At 46.1% G+C, this 27,298-nt stretch overlaps 1 protein-coding gene across 3 annotated transcripts in view; it reads left to right on the top strand.

Moving 5' to 3' along the window:
- The window catches only part of ABTB3 (ankyrin repeat and BTB domain containing 3), a 307,966-nt gene that overhangs the window by 264,287 nt on the left and 16,381 nt on the right, over positions 1–27,298 (top strand). For 2 of the 3 annotated variants that reach the window (XM_060112557.1, XM_060112559.1), the window contains 8 exons: positions 1,163–1,252; positions 3,270–3,371; positions 5,363–5,456; positions 5,573–5,708; positions 6,369–6,589; positions 8,062–8,240; positions 21,363–21,468; positions 25,180–25,282. In XM_060112557.1, the coding sequence (XP_059968540.1) occupies positions 1,163–1,252; positions 3,270–3,371; positions 5,363–5,456; positions 5,573–5,708; positions 6,369–6,589; positions 8,062–8,240; positions 21,363–21,468; positions 25,180–25,282 (1,031 nt within the window). The remainder of the gene's footprint in view (positions 1–1,162; positions 1,253–3,269; positions 3,372–5,362; positions 5,457–5,572; positions 5,709–6,368; positions 6,590–8,061; positions 8,241–21,362; positions 21,469–25,179; positions 25,283–27,298) is intronic. The other variant, XM_060112558.1, reaches the window with a different exon arrangement.

The raw sequence follows: 27,298 nt of genomic DNA, 5'->3' as shown, positions 1-27,298 counted from the left end.
ACAAATCTTTGTTCAAATCTCTGATTATTTCATAAGGGAAAATTTTTTAAGTGGAAATAGTCACTCAAATGCATCAACTTATCTTAAAGTTTTTGATCTCAAATTACTTTCCCAGAGACTGTTTCCTTGTATACACTCTCCAACTATTTATGTGTACCCTATTAATCTTTTACTTAATTTAATTAATCTTTTGCCTGTTTTTCATTAGAGCTTAAGTTTTTCTTCTTTATTTCAAAGAGCTCTTTACATATTAGACATATAACCCTCTGTTATAATATGACAAATATGTCTCAATTTATTGTTTACCTCTTAATTTTGTTTATGTTTTCAATTGCATGTCCTCAACACTGTAATCATTTTCTTTTGTGATTTCTTCCATTACTTTTATGCCTAGGAACGGATCCAGTTAGATGTCTTTTATGGTTTTAATTTTTTTCTCTATATCTCTAATCAAACTGGAAATGATTTTGGTGTATAGTGTGAGATAAGGCTCTAACCTGAACATTTTCCCAAATAGCCGCCTTCACAACACTGTTTATTGAAAAATCTATCCCTTACTTCTGTTGGTTGTGGTGCTTTGTAATAAGCAGGAATCATGGGCAGATATGGAACTCCTGAAAGTCATTCCTCATTCCCTTGCTTTTTGCTTGTAAATGATAATGTCAAAGCTGACGTCGTGCTGGGGTCATACTCAGAGGCACCAATTTCCCTTGACACTGACCAGCAGCTCACATAGAGCAAAGATGACACTTATATTGTGAAACAGAAAATGTCAAGGAAACAGTGTTTACCAATTAGATAGCTTAGGGCTGATATTGCAGAATCCAGAAAGTTCCTAGAGCTTTCAGTTGAAACCAGCCACTTGTTTTAGCAAACACTCTTAGATCTGTTGCACCCTAAGACAAACAAAAAATCCTCCGGCTTAAGCCAAGATAAATGCAAAAAAAAAAAAAAAAAGGCAATGTATGTTTCCCTTCTTGCTTCCATTTTCGTTTTCAAAATATGGAGGATTAGGACCTTATAGGGCTGTACATTTACTTTAAAATACTGGATTTTGAGTACAGTTATAGCCTCCTTCACACAAGTAAGATTTTCCGTTTGTTTTGTCAAGTGACACAGCCACCTGGTAAACCTCCATTGTCTGGTCTTTAACTCACCACAGGGCATGACCCCACTGATGTACGCCTGCGTCCGCGGGGACGAGGCAATGGTTCAGATGCTGCTGGATGCTGGAGCTGACCTGAATGTGGAGGTGAGGGTGCTGAGGGCTGCAGGGCCCCTGGGTCTGGCAGTCCCCGGGGAAGGCGAGCAAAGGGAGGGGGGCTTTATCTCCCAAAGAGCCACCGCTGAGGGTGCTCAGTCCAGCAAATAGGTCAGACCAGCTGTTGGATTTCCTCCGTCCTGAGGCCCCAGCCCAACCAAACTCCAAGGAGCTGCCCCAAAACATTTTTCATTTAAAAACAACCAATGAGGCCACAAGGAGCCCTAGCTTTTCCCTCAGTTCAGCTGTACCCAATCTCTGATTCGTCTTGCTGATCCATTCCTTCTGGGGTCAGGCAGAGAGAGCTCTCCTGAGCCATCAGCCCTTTCCTCTGCCAAATACAAAGTTGGTCCACGTACCCTGAGCTAAGGTGTAGCTCCCCCAGATCTTCCACCCTCCCCCACTGAATCCCAATTGGCTCACCCAGTTGGCCAGTTTAAACCACAGGTCTTAAAGCTAATTGCAAAGCTTCCTTGAGGCAGTGTGGTATAGTGGAAAGTACATCCCCCCCCCGCCCCCCACAGGCTTTAGAATTTGACACGTGGGTTCAAATTCTGAAACTGCTGCATCTCAGTAACTTGCTTTGCTGCTTGGGCGAATAGTTTAACCTTCCTGAGCCTCGGTGTTCCCCTTTGCAAAATGGGAGAATAATCGCACCATCTCAGAGAGTTGTTGGAAGAAATAAATACAGAGTAGCATCAATTTAGGACTCAGTTATTATTGGTTCCTGCCCCTGCACCCGCCAAGGCTTATAATAGGTAAAATTACACTTTTTGGCCATGTTCTATGCTGACTTAAGACCCACTCTCACAAAAAAAAAAAAAGAAAAAGAAAAGAAGACCCACTCTCTTCCGGCAGCCTGATACTGGCAGTCTCAGAGGCTGAGAAGATCGATTGACATGCTGCACTCCTAACTCAGCCACCCCAGGAAACGATTTTTAGTTCAAAATTAGATGCTCCTGTAGTCTTAGTACTGTGGTTTAAAAAAAAAAATTAGCATGCTTTATATTCATCTGAGGAAAGCAGGCAATAGACATGGTTTTGGATCCAGAACCATTTTGCATCTTATAAATTTCCAGTATTGGGGATTTTTTTTTCCTGCTATGAATCCCCAAGCATTGTGCACATCCCTGCAAGGGCTCATCAACTTTGGGCCCTGGTGGGGTTCTCTGGTCCTCTAGCCCATCCCACAGCTCCCAGCTCAAGGTCCTCCCCCCGCCGGTGATTAGTGAAATCAACTGCTATGAAAGCAGCAGGCATCGCGGCTATATGGCCCCAAGAATGTTTGGAAGAAAAGCCATGCGTAGGTGGCAATCCTGCAGGACCCTAACCTTTAGCTGTCCTGCAGTCTCTCTCTTAGCCTGGGGTGTTTTGAGGTCCCCATATGGGAAGGCCAATATCAGATTGCTCATTTGTGGTGTGCCCAGGGAAGGTTTGTGCCTAGGTTTCCAGTAGCACGAGGGTCCTTGTCAACCAGGAAGCCAGCAGAAGCATGAAATGAGGACAGTGTGGGGTGAGCTGTGACCAGATGGTGATGTTCCTCCATCAGATGGCTGGTGGTATTGCTTGGCTTGAAAGCTCGAAGCAGACCTCCCCTTGCACGGGGTTTGCCACTGCCAAGAATTTCCCCTAAAGATGTGGATGTGATGGTAGTGGCCTCACACTACCTGACATCCTGTAGCTCTCAGAAGCATCACCCTCCCTTAAGCAGGAAGAGGAAACAAGCAGGGGAGCAGGTTCATTGTAGCCACCATTACAGCTTCTCCAAAGCTCCTTAGAGGTGGTCAGAAATCATCCATTCAACTCTTTTCAGATGAGAAGCAAAGGAGCCCTTATTGTGACAGAGGATATAAAGTCACTACCCCACATCTCCAGTGTTTCCCGAGGCGCCTTCTAGGACATCCTTTTGTACATATCTAGCCCACATGCCCAGCCACAGATAGGTCAGATTTGCTGGTCTAAGTATTGTGAAGGTCACATTTTGAAAATAACTTCAATTTGTTTATAGGTTGTCAGTACTCCTCATAAATATCCATCCGTCCACCCTGAGACCCGCCATTGGACGGCTCTGACTTTTGCTGTGTTGCATGGACATATTCCTGTAGTTCAGGTATTAACATATTTCCCTATCCACATCTGACCTTTAATTTTACCTCTTTCATTACGCAAATTTGTACCTCTCCCAGCATGCCTATTCCCTGAGAGATTCATATTGGTTAATTGCAGTTAAATATAGCACATTCATATCATATGAATGAAAATATTATATGTAATGCTCTATATGGCCTGGCTCTAACCAATATGAACTTAACACATACCCACATGCAGCCTCACACGCAGAGTGGCAAACTTATCAAGTTGTTCCCAGTTGCTCGGGGGTGGGGCCTGAGCTGTGATTTTGTGGATTTGTTCATTTTTGCTTGTTGTAACATGAACATAAGACCTGGCTGGTGTGAGACCTTAGAACCTTCCCTTAGGTGTGACCCCAGTGTTTGCATAGAGTCTAGTGGTTTCCAACCACTGGAAAGAAGCATCCAATTCACCAAGGGAGCAGTTCCAAAAGATACTTGCTTGGATCCCACTTATGGAGAATCCCATCCAAGAGGTCTAGAGTAGGGTCTTCACATGTGTCTTCTGAAACAGCTCCCCGAGTATGGAGAGATGTCCTCATCTGAGGTCCTTTGGGCATGTAAGTGTGTTTTGCTTGCACCTTTTCTGGCTGTTGTAGAGTTGGTGTTCAATGAATAGCCATCTAGTATATTCTAGATCTTAAGCTCGGTTTATTCTAGATCTTAAAACTTTACTTCATTGGAAAAAAGAGATCAGCATCCAGGTCCCTGACCACATCTGACCCCCTAATAAATGCTGAGCTTTGGGTACATCAGGAACTCACCTCCTTTTATGTGGTCCAAGCCTCTTAGAATTATGTAGAGCAGAAAATAGTGTGCTAGGGACCCCTAGGCAATGTTGGAGTGCCACAGGAATCCTTCGTTGTTTCCTAGGTCATGGGAATCCTTAAGACAGATCTGAAGTCATGTTTCAGGAGGTTGAGTGTGTGACATGTCACACCGAGAGCTGGCTTCTGCCTAGAATGTCATGACCAGCCCACTCCTAGTTGAGGGATCTAAGAAAGGAGGGGTCAGAGGGTGGGGTGGCCTAGTGGACACAAATGCCATCCCTTAATATGCAGTGGCATCCCCAGCCTTTAAATCAGGAATAGGAGCAGTGGGTAGCCAAGCAAAGCCAAACAGAAGTCAGGTCGCCTCTCTGCAGCAGGTGCACACATCATGGAATGCCAGGTAGGCAACCCCTTCCTGGCTGTGCCCTCAGGTAGCCCTGAACAGGTAAGACAGATGTTTCCGCCTCATTTTACATCAGCAGTGCTGACAGCACGTTCACTGTGAGATCCAGCATGGACAGCATCTCTGTTTTTAGGAAGCCCAGATCTCTTAGAGAATGCACAGAATGGAATCATATTCAGTAGAACTCTTGGAAGCTCACTCTGCCACTTTACTCACTGATCTTGCTGGCCAGAAAATTCAGCATTTGCTGAGCTGTCCTCAGAGCCCTCCAGGATGTTCTAGAAGCAATTCTTGTCCTGGTTGGCCCTGGTGGTCCCCGAAGAGTTCTTCAGAACTCTTGAGTTGCTATGGCTCTAAGAGACCCCACTAATACTCCCCGAGGCTTTGTGTCACCGACCCCGAAAGGAAGTCCTCCAACATTCTGGTGCCACGAGCTTCTAGCTTAGTGCTTCTAGAAACTTTTAATGTACATATAAATCACTTGGAGAACTTGGTGAAGTGCAGATTCCCATCTCATTCGGTCTGGGGTGGAGCCTCAGAGCCAGCATTTCAAATAAGCTCCCAGGGGATGCTGATGCTACTGTCCGTGGACCACAGTTTGAGTGATCTGAGGCTCTAGAAGATACGAGAGGCTCTCAGTTTTTCCTCTGAGGTGCAATTGCCCTCCCCCTGTGCACATGCTCACAGACCCAGAGGGAGGGCAGGAACACTGGCGTCACACTGATTTCCACCGCCTTTTCCTGACGTCTCCTCACATGCATGTCCTTTAAACATCTCAATGGCCACTCTTCCTCCGCAGCTCCTCCTGGACGCTGGGGCCAAGGTGGAGGGCTCTGTGGAGCATGGCGAGGAGAACTATTCAGAAACGCCCCTCCAGCTTGCAGCCGCCGTAGGTAAGAGTTGCTGATGCTCACGTCGGCCAAGGGGCTCCAGCGCGCTGGCCCTTGATGTGTCTATGACTGTGTGTTTGCTTGATTCTCTTATAAAACCCCCTTCTCTGGGCTTGCAGGAAATTTTGAGCTGGTTAGTTTGCTGTTGGAGCGTGGCGCGGACCCCCTGATAGGAACCATGTACAGGAATGGAATTTCTACCACCCCCCAGGGTGATATGAACTCTTTCAGCCAGGCCGCAGCCCACGGACACAGGTAGGCTAGGATGGCCCAAAGCCACGAGGTCCCAAGTGGTGCTTGTTAAAAATGCAGATTCCCAAGCCTACCCCAGACCCACTGTATCTCTGGATGTGGGACCCAGAGGCAGACCAGGCCTGGCCAGCTTCATGCAGCACACGTCCACTCAGACTGGCTTGTCTGGTCCTTTCCCAACTGGCTTTCGTATCACAGAGACGTCACTCTTTGCCAGGGTTGGTCAGCACTCATCCTGTCACCTGTCGTGAAGTGAGAAGAATCCATTTTAAAGAATCGTAAAACCCCTCATGTTTGGCTACTTTCTGTCTACATTTTCTTCAGGATTTACCCCATCAAATTTCACTACACGTAACCCCAAGTGAAGCAAATTCACTATGGGGGGGGGACTGCAGGCAGACGGTTCTAGAACCTTCTAGATATGTGGGGAATGCACTTAGCTCCAAGTTGTCCTCAAGGAAACACAGCCACACCTGCCCCACCATCTCTTCCATCCACCAAACATAGCACCTGTGGTCAGGCCTCTGAAACCGCCACCCTGGAGTTGGTCCCGTCCTTCCCTTGTCCCAAGTGAGAGGTCTCCCCACTTCCCCTGCCTAGTCCCTGCCCTGGCACAGCCCTTCCATCTCTGAGTGTCTTCATCTCTGGGTTTATGATTGACAGGAATGTGTTCCGCAAACTGCTCGCTCAGCCAGAGAAGGAGAAGAGTGATATCCTGTCCCTGGAGGAGATTCTGGCCGAGGGGACAGACCTGGCGGAGACAGCCCCGCCCCCCCTGTGTGCCAGCCGCAACAGCAAGGCCAAACTCAGAGCCCTGAGGGAGGCCATGTATCACAGCGCTGAGCATGGCTACGTGGATGTCACAATTGATATCAGGAGCATAGGTCAGTCTGGGGACCCTCCAAAGCTGGGCACAGAGCCTTTGCCCAGCTCCAGGTCACACACACACACACACACACACACACACACACACATGCGTGCGTGTGCACACACACACCCCACACAGCCCAGGGAACTTCTCATTTGCTGGTTGGAGCACTTCCAGGCTAAGTTCCCACACCATCCCCATAGACAGCAGCATCCTGCCAGCCCCAAAGTCCCACCCTCAGGTCACCTTTCCACGATTCCCAAACTCTGGACCCTGAGTTAGAAATTTGAATCACCTGGGGAGCTTGTCTGAATACAGATTGCCAGGCCCTACACCCAGAGGCTCTGCTGTTGAGGGTCTGGATGGATAAAGGCTGGAAATCTTTATATTTAACAATCATCCCAGGTGGTTCCCAGTGGTTGGGGAATCGCTGCCTTAGAGCACCCAAATCCATGAAGCGGCCTCCGGCACCAGCTAGGATGAGGGCATCTCTTCCCTAGCAAGGCTGCACCCACTTCAGGGGCAAAGCCACCCTCGGGAAAAGTTAGGGGTGGCTCTCCCTTGAGTGAGCTATGCCGGAGCCATCTCCTCCGTGCATCTGGGGAACAGGCTGGCCTGGCCTTCACCCCTCTAATGGCACTAGCCCCGGCCCAGAAACAGCAGGATGGAGCACGGACTGTAAACACAGGCTGTGGCAGGTCAGGGTAGGCTGAGGCCCCAAGGAGGGTCCCCCAGTGCTGTTCTGGAAACTGGTCTCTCTTGGAGGGTGGCCATTTAGCGTGGCGGACGTTTATGCCATTGCCCTGGGAGCCTGTGACGCTTGATTCTGAAGCTCGAGACCCTGAATCGTGTGCTTGTTAATAAACAGTAGCGAGTGCCTCAGTCTCACAGTGAGGGGGGAGAAGCAAATCACAGCAATCAGCTGCTGGAGAGGCTTCTATTAAGGGAGAAAGACCTGATGAAGTGCCTGCAGGTGGAAATGTTGTTTTGCACATGGGAGCGGCAGCACTATCCTCCCGTGTCTTCATATTCAGATGGAACTATCTGCCCTGACCAGAGCAGCGGATGGTGAGGTCCACCCGTGGGTTTCACCACCTCTAAGCTCTGGGCACGAATGTAGAGGGGATGGAGATGAAGGAAGTCAGAACTCAGAGGGATGCAATCTGCATAAAGAGTGTGCATTATAATTCCAATATTCTACACAAGGATTATACCTTGTAAAATGCAGCCCCTAATAATATGAGTAGCGTGCAGAACTAAACACCCATAGTTAAGGGAATCGAATTACGACCTTTCATTTCAACTTCTGCGAGTCTTTGGGGGGAAAAAAAAGCAACACTGGCTCTATTCATTGAAAGGCAGGCCCTTGGTCTCATGATGTGGTAATGTCCCCGGGAAAGGCCAGCTTCCAGATAAAAACACGCCTTCTCCTCTGGTTGTTTTCTGCCCTCCCCTCCCCTCCCCCACCCCCTCCCGCCCCCTTTCCAGGTGTCCCGTGGACCCTGCACACCTGGCTGGAGTCTTTGCGGATCGCCTTCCAGCAGCACCGCCGGCCTCTCATTCAGTGCCTGTTGAAGGAGTTTAAGACCATTCAAGAGGAAGAGTACACGGAGGAGCTCGTCACGCAGGGCCTGCCCCTCATGTTCGAGATCTTGAAAGCCAGCAAGGTACGAGGGCTTAACGCCGTTGTGCTTGTGGAAAGAGAGAAAGGCCGGGGACTCTGATCTCCGTGCTCCCTGGGCCTGACCCTGTCCCACGGGGTTGGGGGTGGGGGCTGCCTGCAGTCACAGTGCTGGCGCAAATGTACCCCAGCTGGTTACAGCTATTTGTACAGCCTTTCATGGGGCAGCTGCTTTACTGAACGCCTGTTATGTCCCAAGGCACTTGGGCACGTGGGACAAAGTAAAAGATACCTTCCAGCCTGGGGAATTTGCATGAAAGCTGGGGAGCTAAAGCCCACCCATGGGCCCCAAGGACATCTGAGGTGGTTTGTGAAACAATGTTAAATTGGGTGGCACAGGCTCTGAGGGGTGTGAGATGCTCAGGGAAGGCGTCACTGAGGCGCTGAGACCAGGGCAGGCCTGGATGGACATTAGGAATCCAGCAGGAAGAGAGATATGTAGGTGTAGCTCTCTAGGTCGACGGGATGCAGACCCTGCCAAGGTCCCTGGAAAGACAGGCCCTGAGAAGGCTTTTCAGGTCTGAGGATAGGATGAGCCTAGCGCTTGAGGCTCCCCCCTTCCTCAAGGGCCTCTGAATTCCTGCTGGCACTATGTTCCCAGCAACAGGGAAATGCCGCAACCCCTTCACAACAGGCTTTGCAGGACCCTAGGGTCCTAAGATAGTGGGAGCCTGTGAAGTGTCAGGGAAGTAGGCCTCTGAACCAAAAGGGCAGCGTGGGTTCCCCTGCCAGGCTTGGCCAACAAGCCGTCAGGAGTGGAGATGGGGAGCAGCCTTCTCCAGGTGGCAGGGATGGCCCCGCAGCAAAGTAGCAGCAACACACCCAACTGCTTCCTGAGCCTTGGAGCACCTGGCCTGGGGTCCAGAGCGGGTCCCATTAGGTATTCTCATCAGCACCAGAGTCTCAGCCTCTGTGGGCTGGATTTGTGCTTGATGTCAGGCCCCACTGAGACCCAAAATGGGAGGAGGTGTGCCGGCCCTCGGGTAATGAGCCTCAGTGATTCCACAAAGAGCAAAACCTGCTGGAAGTATTTCAAAACCAAACTCTCCCTGCTCCTCACCCCTCACTCCGCAACTTGAAAAAATAAATAAGTAAGGCCTGAAACTACCTAAGAAACCACCTCAGTGAAAAATCATTGCTAGGTCTGTTCCCAGGGTCTTGGTGTTCTAATTGGTTTTTGGTTTGGTTTTTTTTTTTCTTCTATGGGCTGTAGTGGGAATTCCAGAAATTACTAAGGCACCCTATGTATTGAGGAAACCTAATCTATGGATTTTTTTTTTTTTTTTTTCTGCGTTACGCGGGCCTCTCACTGCTGTGGCCTCTCCCGTCGCGGAGCACAGGCTCCGGACGCGCAGGCTCAACGGCCATGGCTCACGGCCCCAGCCGCTCCGCGGCACGTGGGATCCTCCCAGACCGGGGCACGAACCCGCGTCCCCTGCATTGGCAGGCGGACTCTCAACCACTGCGCCACCAGGGAAGCCCTAATCTATGGATTTTTAAAGTAAACTTTACTTTGAAGAATGAGATACATCAGAAAAGTGCCCAGATCGTAACTATAGATCCTAATGAATTTTCACAAGGTAAACTTACCTGTGTGGTCAGCACCCAGACTGAGAAATGGAACATCGCTAGCACGCCAGCAGGCCCCTTATACCCCACTCAGCCACCACCCGGAAAGGGCAGCCAACAGCAGCTGAAAGCAGCAGCTGGAGGCCTGGCAGAAGGCAGGGGCCTTTGGCAGATGTGGACTAGAGCCTGCTCCCTGTCAGCTGTACTGATCTTGGAGGGTGGGGGGAGCCAGGTATGGGGCAGGAGCAGCTCGTGGTCAGGAGTGGGGGCAAGTCTGGGGGAAAGGGTGCTTTCAAGAGTCAAGTTTGCCCTTTTGCGGGGGTCAATGGTAACCCCTACTGGTGAGATGTGGTATTACATCATCATGTACACTGACCACAGGGGGCAAAGAGGTGATCAATTTCCCTTGGCTGCCGGGGCAAGTCAAGCAGTCCCCAAACATGGTGATGTTCCTGGGGTCAAAAGATGTCTGGAGAGAGATGGTGGCAGCGAAGTTCAGAGAGTTGAGAAAGTGCTGCAAAGCTCTGCCTTCAGAAAGTGTCCTATTGGAGGAAAGGAGTAGCCATGCATCACACAACTAGCTAGCATTGTCCCTTCTCCCTCCACTAACGGGTTCCTGTTCAAATCAAGTCTGCTGTTCTGTGGGCACAAATACCTGGTTCTATCAGAGTAGTGGGTAAGAATATAGAATTCCTGTAAATAAATCCACTTTATGGTCAACTCACAGAAATACAGCCATCCTGTAAAGTGAAGCGATGCCTTCTCCCCATCCGTGACTCGTGCTCGGTCATACGTTACTTGAAATCTAGTTGCAGATGTGCTTTTTTGCCCCCAGTTATAAATTTTATCTTTAAAAGGGTTCAGTGTTTCTAGAGTTCCCCAGTAGTAGAACAATACAGTCATTTTTTAAAATACATCTATTTAAAGAGAGCTCCTGGCCCGTTTCTCCCACACATAACTCCTCTGGGCATTTATTCATTCTGTAGTCATGAGTGCCTACTAGGCTACAGGGGTGACAGGACCTTCTTTACCTTCTTTATGGAACTTACTGTGGCCAGGGGAGGGGCAGACACATAGTACGCAAGGAAATACATCAGCAAAAGAGTGAGAGCATGATAGATGCTATGAAAAAAATGAACTTGGAAAACGATGTAGTTTCGGTGGGTGGAGCAAGGAAGGTCTAATTTAGAGAGGATGGTAAGAAAAGTCTCCCAGAGGAGGTAGCATGTGAACAACCACCTAAGTGAGGAAAAGCTTCCAGCCACGCAGAGGTCTGGAGGGAAAGCATTCCAAGTGGGGGAACTGCAGGAGCTCAGGCTCCAGGTGGGAACGTGCTTGATGTGCTGGGGCAGCAGGAAGCAGTGGGACACAGGAGAAAGTGTAGGAGATGAAATCAAATGGCACGGAGCCTTTCTCCACGGTGGACATTTAAGGTTTCTCTCCATGTGAACTGAATAGAACACCACTGGAGGTGGTGTTCTGGAGGCTAAAGCCTCCAGTGGTGTTCTATTCAGTTCACATGGAGAGAAAAACAAAACAAAACACATAGCTCATGTCCAGGGTGAGACATGAGCTATGTGTTTTGGGGTTTTTTTCCTTGTGGTTTATACACGTTTTTAGGGGGATTTCCCCACTGTTTTAAAATTGAGTTTTGTAAATTAAACTTTTTATTTTGAGACAATTGTAGAGTCCCATGCAGTTGTAAGAAAACATACAGAGAGATACTTCGTTTCCCCCATTGGCAATATCTTGCAAAATGACAGTTAAATATCACAACCAAGATATTGACATGATACAGTAAACATGCAGAAAACTCCCATCACCATAAGGATCCCTCATGTTGCCCTTTTACAGCCACACCCAGATCTCTTCTGCCCTCACTCCCTCCTTATGCCCCAGTAACCCCTAATCCGGTCTCCATTTCTCTAATTTTGTCATTTCAAGAATGTGATTTAAATGGAATCATACAGTATGTAACTTTTTAGGATTGGATTTTCTCCCTCAGCGTAATTCTCTGAAGATTCTTCCAGGTCGTTGCATGTGTTGATAGTTTGATTCTTTCTGTTGCTGACTAGTACTCTGTGGTATGGACAGATCACAGTTTATTAACCACTCACCACTGAAGGACATCTGAGTTGTTTCCAGTTCTGAGCTATTACAGATAAAGCTGTTATAAACATTCCTGCACAGGTTTTTGATATGAATATAAGTCTTCATTTCTCTGGGATAAATGCTCAGGAGTGCAATTGCTGGATTGTGTGGAAGTTGCATGTTTAGTTTTTAAAGAAACTGCTAAACTGTTTTTGAGAGCGGCTGCACCATTTTATATTCCCACCAGCAAAGTATGGGTAATGAAGTTTCTCCACATCCTCCCTGTTTGGTGCTATTGCTATTTTTTCTTTTAACCATTCTGGTAGATGTATAAGTGGTATCTCATTGTGGTTTTAATTTGCATTTCCCTAAATGGCTAATGATGTTGAACATATTTTCATGTGTTTATTTGCCATCTGTATATCCTCTTCAGTGAAATGTCTCTTTGTGTCTTTTGCCCGTGTTCTAATTAAATTGTTTGGTTTTTCACTGTTGAATTTTGAGAGCTCTTTGTAAATTCTAGAAAATAGTCTTTTGTCAGATACATGGTTTGCAAATACTTTCTCCCACTCTGTAGCTTGTCTTCTTATCTTCTTAACAGGGTCTTTCACAGAGCTTCCATTTCGAGGAAGTCCAATTTAAGTTTTTCCTTTTATGGAGCTTATGCTTTTGATGACAAGTATTAGAATGCTTTGCCTAGCCCTAAATCATGAAGATTTCCTCCTGCACTTTTTTCCTAGACTTTTTATAGTTTTCTGTTTTACGCTGAAGTCTGTAATTCATTTTCATTTTGAGTTAATTTTTGTATGAAATGCGGGACTCAGAGCAAAGTTGTTTTGTTTTTGTTTTTGTTTTGCCAGTGGATATTCAATTGCTCCAGCACCATTTGTTGAAAAGACTATCTCTCATCAAATTACTATTGCAACTTTGTCAAGTCAGTTGGGCATATTTGTGTGCGTCTGTTTCTGGGTTTTCCATTCTGTTCCATTGATCTATGTGTCTGTCCCTCCACCATTACCACACAGTCTTAATTACTATAGCTATAAAATAAATCTTGAAATTAGGTAGATTTGTTCCTTCCATTTTATTCTTCTTTCACAAAATGAATTTAGCTATGTTAGTTCTTTGCCTTTCCATATAAATTTTTGAACAAATTTACTATATGAACAACAGAAATCTTGCTGAGACTGATAGGAATTGTGTTAAACCTCTATATCAGTTTAGGGAGAATTGACATCTTTTCTATGTTAAGTCTTCCAGTCCATGAACATGTTAGTCTCTTGGTGTCTTTAGATCTTTTTTGATTTCTTTCATCAATATTGTGAGTTTTCGGGGTACAAGTCCTGGACATGTTTTATTATATTTACACATAACTATTTCTCTTTTTTTAACAATTGTAAATGATGTTATATTTTTAATTTTTTGTCCATGTGTTCATTGCTAGCATATGGAAATACAATTGATTTTTGTATGTTTATCTCGTAACCTGTGACCTTGCTGAACTCATTTATTAGTTCTAGGAGTTTTTTGCAGATTTATTGGGATTTTTCTATTTAGATAATCATGTAATCTGCAAGTAGAGATGGTTTCATTTCTTCCTTTTCAATCTGGTCTTGGAGATTTCTTTAAGGGAAGTTTTTTAAATTATAAATTCAATTTCTTTAATAGTTACAGAGCTATTCAAATTATCTACTTAATATTGAGTGAGGTGGGGTACTTTGTGTTTTTCAGGGAATTGGTCCATTTCATCTACGTTGTCAAATGTATGTGTGTAGAGTTGCTCATCATATTCCCTTATTACCCTTCTGATGTCTACAGAGTCTGTGGTGATAGCCCCTGTTTCATTCTTGATTTTGTTAATTTGTGTCTTCTCTCTCTACTACTCTTCTTTTTTAAGTTTCATTGATTGCTACTCTTATCTTTATTATTTGCTTGCTTTCGGCTTATTTTGTTTTTCTTTCTTTTTTTTCTTATTTTGTTTTTCTTTTTCCAGGTTCTTTAGGTAGAAGCTTAGAATATTAATTTGAGACTTTTCCTCTTTTCTTATATATGCATATCTTTCTCAGCACTACTGTGGCTGTGTACCACAAAATTTGATACCTTTTATTCTCATTTTCATTCAGTTCAGTGTGTTTTTTATTTCCCTTGGAACTTCCTTTTTGACTTATGAATTATTTAGAAATGTGTTATTTAGTTTCCAAGTATTTGGAGATTTTCCTGTTATCTTTCTGTTATTGATTTCTAGGTTGAGTCCATTGTGGTCAGAGAACACAGTCTGTATTATTTCAATCCTTTCAAAATATTGAGGTTGGTTTTATGGCCCAGGATATGGTCTATCTTGGTTTCATGGGCACTTAAAAAGACTGTTTTCAGAAATTCCCTGGTGGTCCAGTGGTTAGGACTCAGTGCTTTCACTGCCAGGAGCCTGGGTTCGATCCCTGGTCTGGGAACTAAAATCCCATAAGCCATGCAATGTGGCCAAAAAAAAGAAAAGACTGTTTTCTGCCATTGTTGAGTGGAGTGTTTCCATAACTGTCGATAAGACCCTGTTGGTTGATGGTATTGTTGAGTTCTTCCATAGCCTACAGATTTTCTGTCTAGTTATTCTATCAGTTGAGAAAGGGATATTAAAATCTCCAACTGTAATTGTGGGTTTGTCTATTTCTTCTTTTGGTTCTGTCAGTTTTTGATTCACATATTTTGCAGATCTGCTGTTTGGTGCATACACATTTAGGACTGCAATATCTTCTTTGTGAATTAACCCTTTTATCATTATATAATGCCCCTCTCTGCTTCTGCTAATTTTCTTTGCTCTGACGTCTACTTTATCTAATATTTATATAGCCACTCCTGCTTTCCTTTGATTAATGTTCATGTGATATATTTTTTCCATTCTTTACTCTCACCTTGCCTGTTTTATTAGATTTGAAGTGACTTTCTTGTAAAAAGCATATAGTTGGGCTTTTCATCCACTCTGCTAATCTCTGTTTTTTAATTGGTATATTGAGACCATTTATATTTTACTCAGTTATTGCTACTTTAGGGCTTAAGCCTGCCATCTTATTTTTGGTTTTCTGTTTGGTCTCTCTGTCTTTTTTCTCTTTTCTTTTTCTGCCTTCTTGTGGACTACTTGAACACTTTTTAAATTCCATTTTTATATGTCTGTAGTGTTTTTGAGTGTATCCCTTTGTATAGTTTTTCTAGTGGTTGCTTGCAGTATTATAGTGTGTGTGTGTGTGTGTGTGTGTGTATATAACATCATAGACTACTGGTGTCTTCATTTTACCAGTTCAAGTAAAGTACAGAAACATTACTTCCCTTTATGTCCCTTTACCCTCCCCCATTTATGACATAATTGTCTTTAAATATTTCATCTACATACATTTAGAACCACATCAGACACTTATAATTTTTGCATTCAACCATCAAACATAATTAGGAAACTCAAGAGAAGAAAGAAAACCTATTATGTTTATCCATATTTTTGTTTACCATGTTCTTTCTTCCTGATGTCCCAAGATTCCTTCCTCTATCCTTTCTGTTTAGAGAACTTTCTTCAGCTCTTCTTTTAGGGGAGGTCTCCTGGTGACAAATTCTTTTAGTTTTCCTTCATCTGATAATGTCTGATTTCTGTTTCATTCCTCAAGGGTATTTCCACTGATATTTTTCTTTAAATCAATTTGCCTTCCATTAAGTGTATTTAGAAAGGAAACATTGTATTACTACCATAAATTGAAAACCTTCGTCACTTGACATGAATAAAAGGTACATATCAAAACGCATGGATGACTGTTTCAAAGCACTTGAGTTCATTGTGTGTTCAATTTCATCTTGTGCACAACTCCAGTGGGGCTACATGCTGACCTCGCAGAATCCTCTGGAGGTGGGGACCCTTCCCACCTCCACCTTTCCCAGGGGTGTGGCAGCACAGAGCAGCTCACTGCTCACAGGTCAGCCCAGTGCATCCCGCAAGGGAGGGGCCTCTGTAGGGAAGAGTCAGTCGCTGTTGACAGTGAATTGAGGCAGAGAACTCACTGCCGGTGTCCCCAGATACTAACAGTAATGCCGAATTCTCTTGATTCTGAGACACAGCTTTTCCAACCTTCCAGCATTTCTCAAGTTAAATGGATCTTAAAAATGGGTGTGTGTGTTTAATGTGGTGAGTTTCTTTTTCCTCTTCCTAAAAGCTGCCATTAATTTTATGACATTTTAGGATCTAGAAAAATAGGCATTCGTCTGAATTATGGGAAATTGCTGTTTTGGGGGTTAAAAATGGTCAAATCTCAGCACTTTCCTTTGGTTCAGCGATATATTGGGATGTGTTATCCTTTTTAGCTCTCATAGCAACCTCACCAAGCAGGTAGTTTTTCTTTTTTTGCGGTACGCGGGCCTCTCACTGTTGTGGCCTCTCCCATTGCGGAGCACAGGCTCCAGATGCGCAGGCTCAGCGGCCATGGCTCGCGGGCCCAGCCGCTCCGCGGCATGTGGGATCTTCCTGGACTGGGGCACGAACCCGTGTCCCCTGCATCAGCAGGCAGACTCTCAACCACTGCGCCACCAGGGAAGCCCAAGCAGGTAGTTTTAATCCACTTTGGAAGAGAATACCAAAACCCAGAGAGGCCGAGTCACTTTCCTAAGGTCACAGAGCTAGTGGGTGAGGAACCAGGACTGGGACCCAGTCCCATCTGGCCCCCTTGTCCAGGTTTTTACCACTGTGTAGAACCCCTGCTTAAACCACCTGAAAAGAACCTTTGAGATCAATCCTGGCACTCCTTTGTGAAGAACAGAAAGTGTTTCAGTATCTTTTTAGGAGAGGAGTGAGGGGTTAGAGGAGGAGAGGAAGGATGTCAGCCCCAAAATCCACAGGAATCCATCTCAGGGGAGTCTCCTGGTAACCGTGGTGTTAGGAACTTGGCTTCATTCCTGTCTAGTTCTATGTAGCCGCACAGTTCCGAGTCCTGAGGACCCAAGTTCACCCCACGAGCACACATACCCAGCATTTTCCGTGAGAAACCTGAATTCCAGGTCCCCAGCGGCACGCCAGTAACAACCGCTAACCGGCTGCCATGTACATGAGCCTGGCCAGACCTACCTCTCCCAGCCCAGGCCTCCCAGGTCAGAGCCTGCATGCTGAGGCTGGCCTGCTGCCCCTGGGGCTTGAGCCTTGTGGCCCTTTGAGCTAAAAGCACCATGCTTAAATGTGTCGCTCAGAGGAGAGTGTCAGCATCTGTCCCAGCACAGCCACCCAACCCACACCCACCCCCAGAATAGAGTGAGCCTCAAGCTTGGCTAATTCCAGCCACTGTCTTCAGGTTTGGGCCCAGAGCTAACCAAATCCATAGGGTAGACCAACCCCACAAGAGTTGTTAACTTATATGAATTACAGCGTGCCAGGGAAGCAGAGTGAATTATCCCAACAATCCCACAGTCTGGAGGAAATGCACAGAAAAGGGCACAGAGCAGACACCTCGACAAACACAGATGAGTTCAAGGACACAGTGGGGAGTCTTCTCTTAGGGTTCTCATCTCTGAAAGAGAAGCAGCCAGAAAGCCTCGGAAATGGCAGCATCTTTGGTGCTGGCATCGGGCTCATCAACCTGATCCTTCACACAGTGTCCAGCCCTCAGGGTCTAGCCAGTGCCTGGCACTTAGCAGATGCTCAATAAATATTTGAAGAAAGAATTCATGAATGGATGAAAGCATAGCTTAGTGCATGAGGGAAAGTTTACATTCACGAAGGCTTTGGGGGATGAATGAGTCAAGCCTAGGGAACTGTTGATGACCCGCCTTCTTTCCCTGTCTCTCCTGAACTTCTAGTGCTTTCATCATAATTTTCCTATTTCCTCATTGGGCAGCTTTTCTTTTAATAATAGACTTCATTTTTTGGAATGACTTTAGATTTACAGAAAAATGGAGGAGATAGCACAGAGAGTTCCCATACAACCCCTCACCTGCTTCCCCCATTATTAACTTCCTGCATTAGTGTGGTCCATTTGTTATAATCAGTGAACCAACATGGAGACGTTATTGTTAGCTAAATACTTTATACCTGTTTCCTCGGTTTTTATCTAGTGTCTTTTTCTGCTCCAGGACACCAGGTTACCTTTAGCTGTCATGCCTCCTTAAGCTCCTCTTGGCTGAGACAGTTTCTCAGATTTGCCTTGTTTTTGATGACCATGACAGTTTTTGAGGAGTACTGGTCACATTTTTATAGGCTGCCCCTCTAGTGGAGTATGCAGTATTTGTCTCAGGATTTAGACTGAGATTGTGGGTTTGGGAAGGATGACCACCGAGGTAAAGTGCCTCTCTCGTCACATCAGATGTACATGCTGTCAATATGACTCATCACCGGGGATGATGACCTTGACCACCTGGCTGAGATGGTGTTTGTCAAGTTTCTCCACAGCAAACTTACCGTTGCCTCCCCCTCACTTTCCAGACTGTGCTCTTTGGAATCAAGTCACTATATGCAGCCCTCACTTAGGAGTGGGGAGTTACGTGCCTCCCAGATAATTTTTAAGTGCTTGAGGATTGTCCCTTTGGAACAGACAGCCCTTGTCTTTACTTTCTCAGGTGATACAACACATAGTGAAGTTAGGAAGTGAGGCCAAGCTGTGAGTTCCTGGAGAGACGGGATCTTGCTCTGCTACCTCTGTTGCCCCCAGTATGGCTCCTTTCACAGTGCCGGTCACCTCTTAGATGCTGAATAAGTACCTATTGAATTGAATCAAACAACTACCACCACCACCACCAAAAAAAAAAAAAAAAAAGCCCCACGAAGAGTCCACTGGTTGCTCAGGCTTCTCTTACGGGTCACGAAATCCAGGAAGTGGATCTTCATTCCTTCCCCCGAGTTGATGAGATGGGCTGACTCACCAGCAAGCCTCCCAAGACAACCCCAGGTGCAGGTAGTGAGACCACCATTCATCACACAGTCTGCACAGAGCATCTTGCAGGTCACAGGTCTCATCTTTCTTGTGATCTGCAAGTATTCACTGTGCATCCACAGTGTGTCGGGCATGCTGGGGTCAGAAGGATGACGAAATAGGCAAACTCTAGATGAGCTCTATTAGTTTCTATTGCTGCAGTAACAAATGACCACAATTTAGAGGCTGAAGGCAACAGCCATTTACTATCTCATGGTTTCCATTGGTCAGAAGTCCAGGCACAAGGTCTCGGCTGGGCTCTCTACTTAGGGTCTCACAGGACCAAAATCAGGGTATCAGCAAGGCTGAGTTCCTTTCTAGAGACCTGGGAAGAATCCACTTGCAAGCTCATTCAGGTTTGGGTAGAATTCAGTTCTTTGTGGCTGTAGGACTGAGGTCCCATTTCCTTCCTGGGGTCAGCTGGGGGGTCACATTTTGTTCCTAGTGTTGGGGCCTGCATTCCCTCTCAAGCTCACCATGTGGCCCCTGCCGTCTTCAGGCAACAGTGCATCAAGTCCTTCTCAGGCTTCCAGTCCCTCTGACTTCCACTTCTCCCCCATCCCTTCTGAATTCCTCTTCTGCCTCTAATTTTAAAGGCTCATGTGATTACAGTGGGCCCACCCAGATAATCCAAAGCAATCGCCCCCTTTTAAGGTCAACTAGTTAGTGACCTTAACTACTCCTGCCAAGTCCCTTTTGCTCTGAAAGAGAACATATTCACAGGCGTGGTATCTCATGATATCACAGTCCCAGGGATTAGGGCACACAGTCCTCTAGGGGCCACAGTACTGCCAACCACCCGGTGCTTCTCCAACATTCGTATGCATGGGAATCACCTGCAGAGCGTGTTAATGCGGATTCTGATTCAATGGGCCTAGGGTGAGAGTCTGCATTTCTCACAAGTTCCCAGGCAATACTACCACTGCTGGTCGATGGAGCACGTTTGTGTGGCAAGGCTTTAGACCAAAGGAAACAAATTTACAGTCCCCAGCCCAGGTCAAACGCAAGACAGAATTTCAATATATGAAACTTGTGGTTCTCAAACCAAAGGGAGCATCAGAATCATCAGAAAACTTGTTAAAATATTGACTGGTGGGCCCCACCCCCAGCCCACCTGAGGCTGAAGTCTGGGATGGGACCTGTGGATCTGCAGTTCTAACAAGCTCCCAGGTGATGCTGATGCTGCTGGTCCAGGGACCACACTTTGAGAACCACTGCTGCAACCATGAGACAGTCTCTCTGTGAGTGTTAAATGAGAGGGGAAGGTAACACCTTTTGGTCATAAGGCATCATCTTTGAAAGCAGAATCCCTTTTTCTGTCCAATATGATTGCATCTCCTTAGGCACCTCTGTGGACCCCCTCTGAGGTAACATGGTGCCTTCCTTGCAGGATCAAAGGGTTGGGTTTTCTTTCCATATGTTGAGCTGTAATCCCTCTCTTTCAGGAACACAGTGAAGTAGATTCAAGAATAAGAACTGCTAACATCATTAGTAGTCCCAAACCTGTCTTTTAAAATTAAAAATAACATTTATTGTTTTTATGACCAAAGCAATGCTTGTTTATTACAGAAAATATAGATAAAAAGAAAAGGGAAGACATCATCATCCCACCCAATGGTAGCTACTCTTTTTCCAGACCTTTCTTTATGCATCCAAATATATATGTAGCATTTTACTTCCAAAAATACATGGTACAAATTGTGTTGTAACCTACTTTTCTTAATATACTGTAAATGTCTAGCTATCTACCTCTGTTTTTAGCCCCTAGTTTCAGCCCCCTTCACCCAGTAAAAAGCATCCCCAAAAATGCTCTGATTCCTGGGCTTCCTTCCTGCACACCTGCAGTTGGAGGGAGATTAATGAACAGCACGGGCCCCAGTGGGAAAGGAGGAAACAACGTGAAGGGTGAAGGGCGATCAGAAACAGGCTCCCTGAGCACCTGGGGCAGCTGTAGTTTTGCATCACAGAACTATTCCCCCCCCACACACACACACACACTTTTTTTTGGAGGAAGTGATTCAGTGAGCACTCCTGGATCTGGAAATGCCTCAGCACCAGAATCAAATTCAGAAGAAAGCCGAATCAGGAGCATTTGTATCTTGGTCATGGAGAGCACAAGCACAGGACCCAAAGGGCTTCCTGCTGTGATTTTCGGGATAATTACCTGCTGCCAGAATTTTGGAGTATTAATAAAGGTGTGTTTAGGGTAAAAAACTTATTTTCCATCCTGTGAGTTATAAAACTTGTTTTCTAATGGATAGTAAAGAAATGATTGGAGCAAGAAAGGATTTAATTACAAATTAAACTTCCACCAATGAACCTGCTAGAAATAGTGGACCAACAAAGCAAGCAAATCCAGGGCCTGAGGGGCAAAGTGAATGTGTGATGTCGGGGGAATTTCTCTGAGAATCTGCAGTAAGTCTGTGGGCTCCTCTCGCCTGGGGGGAGGAACCCATTGTTACAGCACAGCTTGGATGAGGGCACAGCCCCCAGCAGTGTGAGCTGTTCTTTCCTTTCCACAGAACGAAGTGATCAGCCAGCAGCTGTGTGTCATCTTCACTCACTGCTACGGACCCTACCCCATCCCGAAGCTCACAGAGATCAAACGGAAACAGACCTCGCGCCTGGGTGAGTAAGTGCTTCCCGGGGTCCTGCCCTGCGCTGTTGCTTTGTGATTTGAGGGCAGGGAGCAAGCAAACGCCATAAAAGAAGGTGGGAGTGTTGGAGGGCAAACGGGATGGACAAACGAGATGGAGTGAGGTAGGTGGAGATCGGGATATCACCTTTGTTATGCGATTAAACTGTTTGGAGAACATACCTTGGGGGTGTGGACAAGGGAACTCGCCAAAATCTCATCCCTCCATTCAGTGCCTTTCTACTGCAAGTCACCGACATTGACGGGCTGCCCAAGACCTACTGAGCCCACGCACTTCCAGCAGCCAGGTAAAGTCCCGGAGAAGGCTGAGCTGTGCGTGGCTGCTCTCCCCCAGCCTCCCCTCTAAGAAGTCCCTCCTCCCTGAGATGGAACAAGCTGGGGACAGTGACAGTACTTTTCACCCTTCTTTGACCCTGGCACTGAGCTGGCCACAGCAAAGCCCCTGACCTACGCTCTCTCAAGCCATCCCTGGGCCACCCCAGGAGGCACACAGTGTCATCCTGGTCAAAGCTGAACAAAGAGAGGCTCTGGGCTTCCCTGGTGGCGCAGTGATTGAGAGTCCACCTGCCGATGCAGGGGACACGGGTTCGTGCCCCATTCCGGGAAGATCCCACATGCCGCGGAGCGGCTGGGCCCGTGAGCCATGGCCGCTGAGCCTGCGTGTCGGAGCCTGTGCTCCGCAACGGGAGAGGCCACAACAGTGAGAGGTCTGCGTACCGCAAAAAAAAAAAAAGAAAGAAAGAAAGAAAGGCTCTCAGAGGCTGCAGCATCAGTTCAGGTGGAACTGGAGCTTGAACCCAGGTCCCCCCAAAGCCACAATTCCATCATTCTCCAGTCCGGCTTCTGGGGTTTTCCAGAAGAAACCTTTCCATCAGGCACTGATTTCATTCGGAAGATCCTGAGTCTGCTTGCAACCTGGTTGATCAGCCTGGCAAGAAGGCAAACACTCAGCTGCCTTGAATCCTAAAACATGAACCTTCTGTTGTGAGGGCCTGTCTCTCACTGCCTGGGGGGTTATAAAATATTAAAGATAAAGGACTCCCTTTGCCATGAAGGTTGAGGACTTTCCTACTTCCTGTTTCCTCTTCCTATAAAGACCAGGAAACTTTGGAGAAATGGAAGCATCTGAAAAATTCTACCCTTTAGCAAAACCCCTACTTTTGAAACAGGTGAGCTAGTTTAAATTAGTGAAAAGGCTAAATTCATGAAACTGTTTTAAAATATTTTTGTTCCTGTCCTGAATAACCTGTTAATTTAAATGATACAACTTTTATGCTAAAATGAAAAACTTAGCAGTTGAATCAAAATTGTCTGGTTTTCTTTATGCCCATTCATGTAAGCAAACCAGAATGTACTAAAACTGCTAGTAGTTCTTACCTTGTAGAAAACAGGTGTTAATTAAAATATTATCAGGACAACAAATTATAAAGATCAATCAAATTAACAGACTTTAGAGATTGAAGGTTACATTGCCAGGACGTAGCAATAATCTCTGACAGCTGGTGCCTTACAAGACACCCTTGTTAGAGCAAACATTTGCAAGGGCTGTTTCACTGATGCAGCATAAAATCTGCTTTCCTGGAGCTATAGGAGAGGAGGGAACATTTTTTTCCTCCTGAACTTGCTGAGGTTTCTTTCACCAGCAATTAAAAGGGCCTGGTTTTCAGCCCAAGCATTGGAATCCCAAGGGTTATTAGCACCAAGAGAATAAAGGCAGGCCTGAGAGGCTCAAAGCTCACAAGATGAAAGAAAAAGGACATAATTACTAATAAGTGGAATATGGAACATGTAGTGTTTTGCATCTTCAATACAGCATTTCAAGCTCAGATAACTAAAGGTGGCCAAATAATAGTTCCTTAGGAATCTACTTGAAAGGAAAGATAAGAGTAGTGACAAAGGTTCCAAACTGGCATCTCTGTAGGGCCAGGCAGGTCATAAAAATGATTGAAATGAGTTTGGTGTAATACAATAGGGAGTGGTGGGGACTATGGCAAACTGGAGAGCACATGCCTTATTTTTTTATAGTACGTTGTCCTCTTGCCCTCCCAGTGAATTCTGGGAGAGAATGGTAAAAAGAGCTAAAGGTAGGAGATATTAGCAATTTGGGAAGCAGGAGTGGGGGCTAGTTGGAAGTGGACAGTGGGAGTGAGAGAGACCCAGCAGAGGGAGGCAGGTGGCTGAGAAGAGGGAGAAAGTCACTCCAACCTGTTAACAGTCTTAAAAGCAAGTGGAGAAGTGTTAGTCAATGCTGGGGCCTTCCCCTGTAACCTCTCTTCCCTTTACCTGGATAGTTATAGAAGTTTGGGTTTTTTTGGGTTTTTTTGTTTTTGTTTTTGTTTTTTTGCGGTACGTGGGTCTCTCACTGCTGTGGCCTCTCCCGTTGCAGAGCACAGGCTCCGGATGCGCAGGCTCAGCGGCCATGGTTCACGGGCCTAGCCGCTCCGCGGCATGTGGGATCTTCCCAGACCGGGGCACGAACCCATGTCCCCTGCATCGGCGGGTGGACTCTCAACCGCTGCGCCACCAGGGAAGCCCTTGTTGTATTTTTTTTAATAAAAAAAATTTTTTTAAGATAGTGGGATTACAGGTGATTTTGACTTTTTTATGCTTTGTTTGATATGTTTTAAATTAAAACTTTTTTATTGGGAAGAGGTGAGGTGGCTGTAGGTACGGACAGAGAAATATGAGAGGAGGACATCCAGGACCACCACCTGGGGCGAATCAGCCAGGAAGGCAAATTCTGGATCAAAGTTACAGCAGGGCCTGGGCAAAATGGGGCCAGGCCAGGGGTCTGACTTAGAAGCCAGGTGGGGTGGAGCCGTGTAGCGGTGCACGGGAGTGTTGGTGGATTTTCCCAGTGAGACAGAAGTGCTGAGCTGAGGACAGACTGGCACCTTCTGTAGCCCCAGGAAAAATGGCCAAAATGACAGGCAAATCGGAGGATCCCGGTGCTTAGCAATGCAGGCCGTGGAGTCAGAATGTCTAGGTTCACATCCTGGCCTCTCCACCTCCACCTGGTGGAGGCCAGGACTCCTGGCCTCAGTGTCCCCAGCTGCACACCTGACAGCTGTCCCTTTCTCCCAGGACTGAATGAGTTTACACGTGTAAGTGCCAGCTCACACGGTGCCTGGCACATCGTGAGTGCTCAGTAAGTACTAGAGTATTCGTTGTACAACTAGTTATACAACTTCTTTATTCTTGGAGTTGAGGGCAGGGGCCTGGCTCGTTTGCCTCTGACCCTAAGAAAAGGGCTTGGATTTCAGATGCCTGGAACGCAGTGGCAAGGGGACAGCTCTTCAGAAGCACTTCTCTCAGGCGGGAGGGTGCTGAGCTTTAGGAGGAGGAGCGAGGTGGGGGGGGGTGACTTCCTTAGAGGCCAGGTGGGTGGATGGTCACCTTCCACACCTGACAGTCATCTGAACTCGGGCTGGGGGCGAGTCTTCTAAGAGGAAATGCTACTTTTAGTCGCGAGTAAGCTATGAAGGTTTCCTACGAGAAACTGAATTTCAGTGATTTGAGTGTTCCTTTAACTGATTCTGTCTCCTGTTTGGTCACTTTCTCTCCAATGAGTATTTTATCGCCATGGCCTCCCTGTCAGCTCTTTTGGGCACTTTTCCAAAAGAGGAATCCAAACCTCACCCTTCTCTCCTCTAAAGCTAGCCTCTCTCCCTTTCCTGTTCCAGATCCTCATTTCCTTAACAATAAAGAAATGTCAGATGTTACCTTTCTGGTAGAAGGAAGACCATTTTATGCTCACAAAGTGCTGTTATTTACAGCCTCTCCAAGGTATGTGTCATCAATTTTGAAAGCACTGAATTATGAGGGTGGCTATTACTATTCTCTGAAATTCAATTTGGGTGGTATCGTCACTGAACTGGCAGATTTTCTTCTCAAAATCAAGGATCCAAGAGTACAGGGCATTTGTACACCATGTTCAGGCAGCATGATTCACAAAGACAAAAGGGCAAAGCCACCCAGGAGTCCATCAGTGGAGGAATGATTAAAAAAATACGTAGTGTATACATACGTTATTCAGCCTTAAAAAGGAAGGCAGTTTTGACACATGCTACAATATGAATGAACTTGGGAACATTATATGAAGTGAAATACGCTCGTCACAAAAAGACAAATACTGTATGATTCCATTTATATGAACCTAGAGTAATCAACTTCATAGAGACAGCAAGTAGAATGGTGGGGATGGTGGGATGGAGAGGGGAATGGAGAGTTGTTTAATGGAGACAAGGTAAGTCCTGGAGACTGATTGCACAGCGATGTGAGCACACTTCACGTGAACATTACACTTAAGAATGGTTAAGACAGTAAATTTTATGTTACATGTTTTTAAACCACAATTTGGAAAAAGAGTACGGGGCCAACACAAGCATAATCAGCAGCCTGATTATGTGGCTTAGGGCACCATTCCTCTAGGCAGACGGGGCACATGTCGGGCACAGAGCTTCGTGAGCAGAGCGTGGATTGGATTGTAGCTCCCTCAGCCAGGTGTCCTTGTGCAGCCTGAAAGCTCCTACACGGCAGCGTTGAAAGGCCTGCTCTCCAACTATCAGGGAACTTTGACATAAGCCACCCAAAACACAGAGGTCCTGAACCTTACTTTTCCCTGACTCTGGAGTAACAGTAGTATAACACCGTCCCTGCTAGCTCTGCTACAGCCCTTGTTTCTCCTTTTGATTTGAGTAGAGATGGATGGAATTGACCCTTTAGAACTGCATTATCCCGGGACCTGAACAGGGATTGGTGAAGGTGGGCAGAGAAGAAAGTGATGCTGAATGAGGAGAAGGCAGGCTGCCAGGGGGTGAGCAGAGGGTAAGGACACTGGGATTCAGAAACGGAACCCACTTCCAGGCCACTGATGAAGCTGTGTGGCCAACACTCCCTGGGTTCCTAAAAGCCTCCTGGCATCTCCAGTGTCCCCCCCAAAACCTAATACCCCAAATGTCTGCTTTGCCACTGCAAGAAAAATACACTGTCCCTTGCAAGGTTCTCGGTTGTGACACCATAGAAGAACTAGATCAGTATTGTACCAATGTTAATTTTTACTTTCAACAAAGGTACCATGGCTGTGTAGGATGTAACATCGGGGAAAGCTGGGTGAAGGGCATCCTGGAACTCTCTGTATGATGTTTGCAACTCTTCTGTGAATCTAAAATTATTTCAAATTTAAAGCTTAATCTATAAAAGGAGACACAGCTTAGCTGATTTCTAAAAGTATTGAGTATCCATGTGTTCCATTGACTGAGTCTCCACCCACAAGGAGCTTAGTTTAGTCAGTGGCAGGAAAATGCACCTAAAACCCAAGACAGAAGATCACCCACATAGGAAGATGGTTAGGTAATCCACAGATGTTGATTAAATACCTACAGTGCATCAGGTCCAGCCTGGCATAGGCTCTGAGGAGGCAGAAATGGCAGAAGTCCCTGCCCTCTTGGAGCAAAGGTTGTGTGGGGTGGGGGGTGGGGAGAGGGAGGTGGAGAGCTCCGTGGGCGCCTGAGGAGCTTGAGGCCTGAATCAGGAAGGATTCCAGGAAGAAGGCAGCCTTTGTGATGGGCCCTACAAGGTGGACGGGGTTTTAAAAGGCATTTGTTCTTTTCCAATCACCTGTTTGAGAAATAATTTAACAGTTCCAAACACTGTTTTTAACTTTAGAGTTTTAGTTTTAACTTCAGATTGAATTATGGTATCATATCAGAAGGGGGAGCATTATGTTAAACAATCTATGGATATGTCATTGTATTTCAGAGTGGGAGGGGATACAAGACATTACATGTTTCTATCGCCAGA

Source organism: Mesoplodon densirostris, chromosome 11, assembly GCF_025265405.1.
Source record: "Mesoplodon densirostris isolate mMesDen1 chromosome 11, mMesDen1 primary haplotype, whole genome shotgun sequence".
In the NCBI taxonomy this organism is placed as follows: Eukaryota; Metazoa; Chordata; class Mammalia; order Artiodactyla; family Ziphiidae; genus Mesoplodon; species Mesoplodon densirostris.
Note: the sequence above shows the minus strand (reverse complement) of the source record. Positions and strands in the feature narration are given on the sequence as shown.